The sequence below is a fragment of the Mytilus edulis genome, unplaced genomic scaffold (assembly GCF_963676685.1).
Source record: "Mytilus edulis unplaced genomic scaffold, xbMytEdul2.2 SCAFFOLD_1413, whole genome shotgun sequence".
NCBI classification, from domain to species: Eukaryota; Metazoa; Mollusca; class Bivalvia; order Mytilida; family Mytilidae; genus Mytilus; species Mytilus edulis.
The window spans coordinates 12,062-24,801 of NW_027267792.1; the positions used below are offsets into that span (position 1 = coordinate 12,062).

A 12,740-nucleotide genomic window follows, 5' to 3' on the forward strand; every position below is an offset into this window, starting at 1 on the left:
CACAATTGGAGCAGGATCTACTTATCATTCCGGAGCATATGAGATCAACCCAGTTTTTGGTGGTTTTCGTGTATGTTTTCTATGTTGTGTCTTCTGTACTATTATTTGTCTGTTTGTCTTTTTCTTTGTACCCATGTCGTTGTCAGTTTATTTTCAATCTATGAATCTTAGAGGGGCTAGTTCAGTTTATTTTCAATCTATGAACTAGCCCTTCTTTTAAAATAAAAGATAGCGATATCAAATTAGTTTACCTTAGTTGCTTCTAATATTGCTAATTTTCCCCCCTATAAAACATCATGTATGCCGATTATCAATGTAACAATACTAAAAAATATTAGTGACCAAATACCAATTATACTGCAAATATATATTTTAATACGTTTTATAATTTGTATTTGTTAAACCATAAAATACGAAAAAAATAAGGGGATAGGGAGGGGGAGGAAACATGTGATTTGAATATAACAGAAATCGACCATTCGAAATGTTCGTTATTCTTGTCTATTTAATGTTACAACCTACCATTTGCTCCTATGAAAACAATCGTTAATGGGGATAACCTGGTATTCAGAAACCAAAAAAAAACAAAAAACAACAACGGTTACATGATAAATTATTGTTGAGTGTATAGATTTTAAGGTATTTTTTGCGAGTTTGTGACTGCCACCCTTAACAACTGTAAATTACACATAGAAAAGCTACAGTACTAGTTATGTATTATTTAAATGAAATATTCTCCATATAAAGCAGTTAATATTTTATTTTCGACAAGGTTTAATAATAAAAATCAACCCAGTTCAAAAAGCAAAGAGGAAACATTGTTATTGTCGACTAAGGGAAAATATTTATTTTATGTCTTTCTGAATCAGTGTTACACTAATTCATTCTGAACAGCCCTTTGACAACTGCACAATATCTATTGAGTTAATAATCAACGGAACCAGGATTATAATTTAATACACTAGACGCGCGTTTCGTCTAGATAAGACTCACCAGTAATGCTCAGATTAAAATAAATGTTAAGCCAAACAAGTACAAAGTCAAAGAGCATTGGGGGCCCAAATTTACAAAAAAAGTTGTGCCAAATTCAGATATTTTAGGCGATTTATAGACTCATCCACTGCGGTAAATACAGTATTGTTCTTACTGTTAAAACAATTCGGTAGCAGTCATTAATATCTATTCATCCTAGTATGTTAAAACTGTTCAGAAGTTGATAGTTAGGAAACGACCATTTGATATTCGGGAAGGGGGGGGGGGGGGGAGGTGGATTTGTTTTTGATCGGTTATTTATTTCTGTAAACTAAGAGGACATATTATTCATTTTCTGCACTATTGAAGCAAGATTTTTCATTTTCATTAAAGCAAGGGACTGATTATTTATTTTCACTTCTATATTTAGTCATCATGTATTATTTAATCAAAATTAATCATCATCCTCTGCAGAAATGAATCTTTTATATTCCCAACTGCATATATACATGTATTGCATACATACAAATGTACAAAGTATTAAAGTTTGGTTGTAACTAGCCTCTTGTAAAAGTCGTGGAAAACATATTTCGCCGAGCGGAGCGAGTAAATTGTTTTTTTAAGGGATTTGGAGTCACTGAAGGCCCAAGAAGCTATAGAACAAATGATGCAAAATTATGGTTTCAAGGTGTTCAGAAGACATATTCATAACTTTGAAAATGCAATTTTTGTTTTAATCATTTTTTGACAATATTTTGGTCTCAAAGCAAAATGTATAAATTCAGTTTAAGACTTAAGTTTCTAGGGACAACATCAAAAGACCAATGTGCATGATAAAGCAAAAAGGAAATTCACATAGTTAAGTCTGTGGCTGCTGTTTTTTTTTAAACTCATGATCAAGTTTATAACAAAATTAAAAGGAATGCATCACTAAAAGAATACAGAATGGCAATCAATGAACAAAAGACAAATAAATAAGAAACATTGATCCCGTAAAATCAGGGCTACATCTGAGGGAAAATAGAACTTGCTTCTTGCAAGGCACTCACCGTAAACATAATTTGATATGGAGACAAGCGTTTGGTTTTGAAATTTCCTACATGAGGCATTTGCCTCAATGTAGTTACGGCCCTTATAAAATAAAAGTGAGGTAAGGTTTCCTGAGACAATATATCTCAAATTAAATGAAACCAATTTTAAGACATTTCAAGTATATTTAGGGGCCAGTTGAAGGACACCTCCGGGTGCGGGAATTTTTCGCTACATTGAAGACCTGTTGGTGACCTTCTGCTGTTGTTTTTTTCTATGGTCGGGTTGTTGTCTCTTTGGCACATTCCACATTTCCATTCTCAATTTTATATTAAATAATATTTATACTTTTATTATCAAAAAAATTGGGATGTGTTTCCCGATTTTTTTTTGGAGAAAAAAATGAATTTATGAAAAATCTGGTGCCATCTTATACTTTCGATTAGACCTGCTGAGTTATTTATTTTGAATACATTGCAAGTCAAGTAATTTATTTTCAAACTACCACAGAATAAACCATTTATTTTTGTTATATAAAAAAAAACAAATATCAAGGCTGAGTTATATATTTTTAAACTCCTTCTGCCCCCCCCCCCCCCCCCCCCCCCCCCCCCCCACCCTAGAATATCAAATGGGCGTCTCCTTACCTGAACACATAAATATCATAATGCACAGTCTGAAAAGTACTGAACAAATCCGAATTGACTTCAAGCGATATGTAGATACAGAATTTAATTAATTTGGGTAAGTCTGAAAGTTGATCGGCCTAAAGTCTGAATATGACTGAAACATTTATTGCTAATCGTCGCTTGACTTTTGGAATGTCAGATATGACTTTTTTGGCTAAATCTACTTTTATACCCAAATCGTCTTGGCGAGAGGCTAAATTGATGCTCCAAAAACAGCATACAGCTACATGTAGACCAATCAAAATATTTGAAAAACTTCCAATCTCAACTGCTTGTAAAGTTTGCTTCAAAAATGTTGTATATTAAATTGAAAAGTGTTCAAAAATCAAATACATTTGTACTAATACATTTCTATATTTCTGTTAAAATAAGTTTACTTTTTAAGTAATCCACAAACGTCATAGTTTTTATTTCACTGCCATTTACAAAAATATTCAGGTTCACTTACGCCATTTTGGAAGGATGCATTTCAACCAAACTTTCATAGCCTGCTTGTTAAATACTTTTTTTCTGAAAATTTTGTAACTTACAACACTTTGGAAGCCCAGCGACTTCATACTTTCAGATGATTTATCTATCAACATGACTGTTTAAATCAAATTCATTTACAAGTGTATTTTATTCAGAAATGGGAGTTTTAAGGGTATAGGTTGACATCTAAACATTACTAAAAAAACAATAATTCAAGCTCCCCATATATTCTGGACTCTCAATTTCAGTGATGCGACACCCCAGCAGCGCATGAACATTCAGTATAATCATTTACGATACGATACGATATTACATCGTATAGGGATTTCGTTGCCTATTCGGTTTTCTTGATAAAATGTTGTTGCCTGGAATTACGCTGTTTTAACGAGGATTTTGAATGGTAAAATTGAATGCAATCCTTTTAAAATTTACAGACCCTTCAGCTTGTTTCAATAAGTAAGTGTTTATGAAATAGCTTTCGATGATTTAAAATTGCGATTTGCCATTTATTAGATTTCGAAACTTGAAGGTCAGGGAAACGTGATAGATTAATATAGGATTTCACAGGTAATACCTACCCCATGTTAGTGATTTTAAGGTGGAAGAAAACAGTCTTGTTAAATAATGCTCTATATTGTAACATCTATAATACTAAAATTACGAGGTCCAATTTGTCAGCCGTCATCACGTAAAAACGACGAATCACAGAATTCAACTTTATATATAACTTATATAGTACAAAGGTGTAGATTAAAAATTACACCACTCCAGGCCCTTTTGATTTCCACCTTTTTAATATTGCCAATAATTAAGAAGTTCCGGGTCGAGTCCGCTACCGATACCAATAGTATATTCACCTGTTAGCTATTACCTTATCTGTACGTTCCGCATCTGACAGGCGCACCACCAAACGTTGTATTCAGGACTAATATGCTATATACACGGGTCATAACCACAGGGTTGACACTACTAAATTGTCAAATTGTTACCTATTGTAGTATTTTAATCAGTAAGACTTTCTAAGATAACAATACGAATACTAAAAATCTGGACTAAAAATAAGGCGTATAGGTACAGTTTTCAATTTGTTAGTGGGCATGACGTAAAACAGCAAAGCAAAGAATTCAACTTTATATATAACTTATATAGGACAATGCTGTTGATTAAAAAATACTCCATTCCAGGACCTTTTGTTTTCAAAATAATTAATATTACCAATAACTGATAAGTGCCAGTTCAACGGGTTCAAACAGAAAGACTTGAAAGCAGAGAAAAACTGTGTATCTTATAATCGACATGACTTTATCAAATGACAATACTGATACTAAAATAAGGCTTGCGCATAGTTGTATACTTTAATTCAGTCACGGACTCGTGATATCACAGGTGTGTTCTAGTATATATATAAAACAACTACTGGAAGAATTCCGTGTTCTCCTAATAGAGGAGGATTTAAATAAGCGAACAGGCATACAACTATATCCGGATACTACATGTGCCATAAAGTATCGGTATCGGTATCGGATTCGACTTGGAACTGGTTAGTTGGTGGTAATACTAATTATGTTGAAAACAAAAGGGGTCTGGAATAATAATGTTTCAAACAACAGCATTGACCTACATGTATGTTAGTTGAATTCCTCGATCAGTCGTGTTTACGTCATGCGGCTAACAAATTGGACCTAGTTATTTTGTCAATTAAGTTTATGCTGTTTTTTTACATTCTGTAATATATACCCATTTATATTTATGAGAATAAATAGGAAAAACAAGCATAGATGTCGTTTAGACACAATATCCTGATCCGTCGTGGAAATAACATTAACGGTACCAATTTGCCTGAGTTTTGCAGAATTTTGCTTGAGGGAGATCCATTCCTTATAATAATTTTCTAAGATGCCTTTTGCGCGACAAAGTAAGAAACAAACTCGGCAGTTAGAGGGTTGATTTCTTGTGTACATCTGTCTGTTTGTCTTTTTCATTTTTAGCCAAGGCGTTGTTAGTTTATTTTTCGATGTATGAGTTTGACATTTCCTCTGGTATATTTCGTCCCTCTTTGATTGTATCGCAAAATTAAGATCAGATATAAAGTTGATAGGAATAAACATTTAAATTTGATGTACAACTTAAAAAGACCACAACATAATGTACAATATACTGTTTTCGAATCTAAAGGCTTGTATTTATGTATTTCATTGTTTTACTAGCAATTAATTCAGCTATGTTTCAGGGGCTAATTCAGCACTTTTTAAAGTAGCTTCCCAACCCAGGACCCAGGGAGTACAACTGTATGTCCCCATTCAAATGTAATGATCGTCAAAAAGGGGCGGAGTCCTCTTTTTGGATCAGCCGCTGTGCTATAATTATTAAAGGAAAATAACAATTTCGGTTTTCTTTTATTGACATGTTTCTTTTCTTTCATTGACAAATGATGATGACAGATATAAAATATATTAAGTGTTATACACTGACATTCAGTATTGTATTTTAAGTAGGATCACATCCGTTTGCACCAGTCGTCGTTGAAACTCCTTTAGCTGCAGCAACTTTTGCGCCACTGAAAATTAAACAGATTCAACAAATGAAACGATATACAAAAGTAAAGCATAAAACATATATTTAACAGACTAGTTAATTTGTGCATGTACACAAACAATAAAAAAAAAGGTAAAATTTATTCATGAAGTTGCAAAAGTACTAAAATTCTAAATCCTTCAGTATCTAAAAAAATATGATGCTAAATTTATTTGTAGTTCCAAGAATGGCCAATTTGATCTAACGCGGATGTTCTACCGGATTACCGTCTATGATTTCACAAATTCTATTCAAATATATCACAATCGATAGATTTACGGAATAATTCACTGATTATATCATAATACTATTATGAAAAACAGCACTACTAGTATCCAAAAGATTTATCATGTACCAAAATATTACATATTTAGATATCTTACGGTAAAAATATTTACGATAAGATCTGAGCTGATTCAATATTTTGAATGTTGGCCATTTCAAAATGACGAGGGTTATAACTATTTGACATATTTGTTTCGAACCGTGCACAGCATTATGTGGAATTGGCTCGCAATTTACCGAGGGCTATGTTAAATGTACAGATCTTTTATCTCTTGAGCCTATTCCGATTTTCGATCCACCCCTTATTTCTACTTACTTCATAATAAGTGTTTTATACATAGCTACAGCAATAATAGCCGACACACCAATGACAGCAACTACTCCGGTCGGTACGGCTATTCCAACTATCAAAGGAACATTAGCTGGAATAAGAATAACTGTCATCAATTTTATTATACGAAACGTGAAAACTGCGTGTAGTCGTTTGATGGACAGCCATCATGATTTGTTTATTTATTTGCATATGTAAACATATTCTGTCATGTGAGCTGTTTATTTCAAGTTTTTTGTTTTCACGTTCAACCAGATCCGAATCATTTGCATTCTTAAATAGTATTGAATGTCAAAGCAATTTGCCTAAACAAAATAAATATATGCCCAGTTGTCTGGTTGTGTGTGCTGTTTGTATATTTTACAGAAAGATGGTGTGCAATTTATTACCGAATTTGGTCATATCTCCGCCTAAATATTAGTTAGTGATAAAGATTATTGAAAATCATAATATCTATAAGTATTATATATATAATAACACTGTAGTGTACCATTACATCATTACATGTGCACAGTACGACACCCATCAATTTAGAATTCAATGAAAAAAAAATAACAGCGTTATGACCAAACAAATGAAAAAGAAATTGCTTTTCAAAACTATAATGAATATTATATTAACTCTTAACCATGTTATTGATTTTTTTTCAAATCTACGAACAGTACGTATACAACCCATATGCTGATTAGAGAAAACTATTTATTAAAAGTTACATATTTTCAGTGCATACTATTAACAATGATAGACTTATTAAAATACTTTTTATAAAGTTTTTTGTAGTTGACACTTTTTCGATACATACTCTACGGCTATCATAAAGGAAAAGGAGGGTCTGGACTGAGTAAACAGAACAAAGAAAAGTGAAGATTGAAAAAAAATATAATAGAGAAAATGACAAACATAAACTAGAGGCTCTCAAGAGCCTAAATCGCTGACAATTTTTTGATATTGCAATCAGTAATGATGGTTCATTTGTAGATCTTATTTGATGGACTATTTGTTGGTCTTGTAGTGTACGTAGTCGTTATAGTGTTTAATGTTTAAAGTTTAATCATATTCATTGAAATTTTTGAGATATACATGTATCTATAAAAAAGTCATGTGCTGAAATGTTTTTTTTTTTTTTAAAGTTTCTCACTGTCTTTTATTATAGTTTGTTCAAAAGTTGTATTGTTGGCACTGAACACGTCATCGTTCAACCTAGTACAATAACTTCTTCTACTGGTCAATTTACTAGTACTTATTATTAAAATATAAGCATACAATAGGTTGAAGGTTAAAGTAACAGTCTCCTTCGAACACTTGTAAGTTTTAAATACGCAGAGAAAACAAGATTAATGACTACTATTTTATCACATTGTTCATACTTATCAATAAGTTCTTTATCATTTTGTCAATATAAACATGCAAAAAACATGTTTAAATGTTGTACTGTTATACCAATGTCGTGGGTAAGAGAAGGGTTGACGTACCTAGAAAGTAGTTTACCCTGCAACATTATGGATGCGCCTGTCCAAAGTCAGGAGCCTGTAATTCAGTTGTTGACGTGTGTTGCTGTATATCATATTTGTTTTTGGATTATTATTTTGTACAAAATCAGGCTGTTGGTTTTATTATTTGAATTGTTTAAATTTGTCATTTCCTGGCCATTTATAGCTGACTATGCGGGTGGGTTACAGCATTGTTGAAGGCGGTAAGTACCATTTTAAAATAACTTTACAAAAATAATTCTAAGATGCACTTACATGTACACTATGTATGTTCATAAGGTGTTAACTTTGTCAAGTCATCAAAATTGTCAAAAGAAGTAATTTACAGGAAGAAAAAAAAAACATGTTGTTACTCTGGCACTAATTACAAATTTAAATTTCTCATTTAAAATTAATGGAAAAAGGAAAACCCAACATATTTTAACTCCTCTTTTAATGTGTTGCACTAACTACATATCAAAATATACATGAATTCATTTATTATCTAAATGTTAGGTTTACGAAAGGAGTAATATGATTGCAATCATCATTGTAATTTTAACAAACAGTTTTCAATGGTGTTCAAATCCTATAATTAAGAGCGAGACAGATAGACTAGTATTAAGTACAACTGGAACCTCGCCACAACATAATATATTATTTAAAATAATTGAGACATTTCATCAAAAAAGATAAGTTAAGACAGATTAGGGTCAATTCAATGCATTGCAGATCTGAGATTTATTTGCAAAACGGATTGGAAAAGATCGGATTTTCCTCTGTTTCTGTATGAAAAAACTGTCGTCTATTGCCCTTTCATACCTTTTAGCAATTATCTTTTATTGTTTATATTTTAGCACCCCAATAATACTATTATCTTAATAAATACTTTTTTATCGCTATTTGTTTCAATTCATTATGTTTTGGTCCCTATTTCTGACGATTTTGGCTCTGTCATTAATTATTTCTATTCTGCAAACCTCATCCAGACCCTACTAATATAATACAAGTATGTTCGAGGTTATTCTATTGAATTGTAACGGGTTTAAGAGACATACATGTACAAAAATGGATGTGTCTGTTTTTGATTCATGTCTCATCTCTTTGAGTAACTTTGTAACATGTGTTCATCCTATTTATGCATGGAATATTTGCCACTGAACAATCATTATATAGTTTTGCTCCTTTTCTTCAATTTGATTACCATATCATCATTAGTGCGTCCTTATGAAATATTTGCTACTGGACGATGAGTAATCAACAAACGTGCAACAAACAAATCAAACCGTTATGTGAGGTTCAGAATGGTGTCCTTTTCTTGTTTTCTTAAATATTTTATACCACGTAATCTGATTTTTTTTTATCTATTTTAGCGTTTGTTCTATATTCTTTATATTTTAACACCTTATTATTCTCTTATCTTTATTTGTTGTATTCTACTTCAGACCACTTTCGAGTTCATCCGTCACCGGAAAAAAATCGTCAATTATACGCGCCTTTATGACGTCATTTACCAGATAGAGGGGGTCGCCTGTATCCCTGCACTATTTACTTTCAACAAGCGTCTTAGTGATCGTCATTGTGCATGATAAACTAGATATAATGGTTGTTCTGTAGTTACTGACTGACAATTCCCTAATGACAGCAATGCTGATTGTCAATTTTGAGAATTCAATTTGCCGAATAATTCGTTCAATATAGAATTATAGTTTTCCAACCACTCGCTCAACATTGGAATGGAAGTGACGACGCCCCTAAACGCACGAATGACGTTCACTAAAACCAGAGTTTTTGGCGGAAATGCATCGAACTCCAAAGTTTTCTATTGCCTTTTATTCTGCCCTTATTGTCCTTTATTCTATATTCTGTAAATCCCATCTAGAACATCTTATGCGTACATATCAATGTACATAAAACGATTAAAATTAATTAACATTGTAAATCAGAGGCGAAAAAAAATTGGTTGGTTATAAAAGGATTATCTGAAGCATGGCTGGAGCCCTTTTTAGGCTCTTAGTCAGTCAGTAAACGCCCTCTTATGAAAATTTCTGGATCCGCTACTGTAAATCTTTCATCAATCAATTTTACAAAATTTGTCCTGTGTTAGTAAATAAAATAATAATAATTCATTTGATTAAAGTGTCACATACTTGTTTTTTATTTGGGCGGGTTGTTGTCTCTTTGACACATTCCCCATTTCCATTCTCAATTTTATTGTCTACAGATTTTTATACAGATTATATAAAATACATTGCACAATAATGAAATAAGACAAATACCCAGCCTAGAAAGGCTTATGAGACACTATATATACAAATATATATCTATTTAACAAATACAAATTGAAAAACATAGTAAAATGTTAAAAATGTTTAAAATTATCCGGATCTAACTATTAGTTTCAATTACACAAAGAGAGAGAAAAAAAACCATCATGTTTTCTCTATATTTTACAATTGACTAACATACATGTATATTATGAATAATTACATAGACGTATTTACACTTGTATGCAAATTTGTCCGCCATTACGTAAAATCACACAGGTTCCCGTAAACTTTGACATCATAATTTAAAATATTTGACGTCACAATTTAAAAGTAATTGTTGCTTGACGTCACAATTTAAAAGTAATTGTTGCTTGACGTCAAAAGGTGATTCGGAGTAGATCTAAGGTCATTCGGAGGCAAGATTCAGCTAAATACCAAAAGTGTAAATACGTTTATTATGAATAGAAATGCACTATAGATAAAATGCAAGACGAGGTATATAGTGAAGCAACTAAATATTTATATAGTGTTAATAGACATGTAGTAAATCATCTCTCAAAAAAAGGAAGAAAAATATAGACAAGCTAGCTATAGATTGAAAAAAGTCAATAAATCTTATAAATTTTACATTAATAACATTCAATAAAAAATTAATGTTGAAGTTAATAAAACTAGTATCAAATGAAGCCTATAAACGAAGACCATTAAATTTAAATGTGTTTAAGGCTATTATTAAAATTCAATCGAAATACAAATTAAAATGTACAATGTTATATATGAAAGATGATATTTTGTATAATCGCGCCATTATAGTTTCAATTTATTAAACACGTACGTTCACAAATAAAAGGAAACACCTATATTCAACATTGAGATAAAAAAAACCTAGTATTTCCTTCATTTTGGAACTCTTTTACATAGAGGGAAAAAAGGTTTAAAAAAAGGAACACAATATATCCAATACTAAAATACAAGCACACTTACAATCATCGGGATCTGTCTTAGATGAATTTGACTGTGGGGATTGAGATTCTGAACAATCTGCATCGCACGGTAGGCACAATGTTGCCTCGCTTTGAGTTATGTTCTCCGACGTCCCTAAAAAAAGATAATGCACATCTATTGTTTTTCGGGGAGAGGAGTTTAGGCAAAAGTATTTGTCCTATTAAGTTCATAAACCAATATATAGTGTTTGTATAATATATGTACACATTTTCAAATTTGTATATATTTTTCATTGGCATTTACAAGAAAATAAAATTTTACCAAGAAGAAGAAGAAGAACCCAAATTATGGTACCAAACAAAATTAAGGGAATCGAATAAAAATATAAAGAACGACTATTTTGCTTTGTATGTATCACTTGTCATGGGGAAAACACTCATTCAAAAAGACAAAACGAGAAAAGGGATACAATTTCTTAAATTGCAGATTAGTCAACTATTCTATTATCTGAAGGTTTTAGACCTCGAACACACATCGTAAGTGTGTTAAAACACAACCATATAACGAAGCGGTTAACCAATTTGTGATAGTTCTTCTTATAAATCTGATGGACTAGTTGATGTGTAAGGAGCACACATTCGCTAATGAAATTCATACAGTATGCACGGGCACATATCAATTGAGATACATATACGCCATGCAAATGGTAGAAAGGTAAATAGATAATAACTGCTGAGAAATGAGAAGTTTACAATCATAGAAAAGTTGTTATTTTCACGTTTTTCATAGATCTTAATTTGAAGTCGTCCATTTGTGTGGGAAGTAATTAAAGGCTTGTTTGTGTCTGCATTTCATTTCAAAGTATTTCTACTTTCAAGTTGACATGTCGTCGTGAAAGTATATTTTGCGGTTATTTAACGTTTTTATGAAATATTTGAAAGTTATCGGGTCATAGATAATAAAAGATTACTTTTTTCAAGTAAAGAGCTTCAAAGGGTAGCCTTTTCAAGTTGAGAACTCCAAAGTTCCGCTTTAATAAGATATAACCAGATCAAATAGTGCAAAATGCATAACATTGAGAATGGAAATGAGGAATGTGTCAAAGAGACAACAACACGACCATAGAACAGACAACGACCGAAGGCCACCAATGGGTCTTCAATGTAGCGAGAAACTACTCAAATTGAGATACTAGCAAATAATTAATATTGGTATTTACGAGTTAGATATCAAGTACTTTAAGAATTACTATTTTAATTATGCTTATATCTTGCAAAAGGAAACAACAAATCCATTGGAAAGTGTATGTGCTCCCGTGCTCCTAGTTTCAAATGACACGAACATGGTTTACTGTATTGGATAGGAAAATAATTTTTACGTCGAGAATGTACAATGCAACTTGTAAAAAGTAGTAAACACATAGTAAATATAAAATATATACAAATGTACACTAACAGCTTAGTACGTGTACTTTCACTAAAACCTTTTCCTTATAGGTTTGCATTGACAGGGAACCGTTTTATTTCCATGTAAGAATTATCTCCCTTGACTAAATAATTATAAAATCGGAAAACAAAGCCGGTTGGGTAAAATAGACAATTGATTACCTTGTCTTTGTAACATGCGAAAGTCACTGTCGGAATGTGGTGTTGTAAATGAACAATAGTCACATGTAGGCGTACTTGCTGGGTTAGGACCAGTAGAT

At 31.9% G+C, this 12,740-nt stretch overlaps 1 protein-coding gene across 1 annotated transcript; it reads right to left on the reverse strand.

Annotated features, from left to right (window-relative positions):
* Positions 1-5,540: 5,540 nt before the first annotated feature.
* LOC139506027 (uncharacterized) lies at positions 5,541-12,698 on the reverse strand (the record flags this gene model as incomplete). The annotated part of the gene is given in 4 exon segments (XM_071295317.1): positions 5,541-5,718; positions 6,337-6,442; positions 11,075-11,188; positions 12,643-12,698. Coding segments are annotated over 4 exon segments (346 nt in total), but the record flags the coding sequence as incomplete, so codon positions are not given.
* Positions 12,699-12,740: the final 42 nt, after the last annotated feature.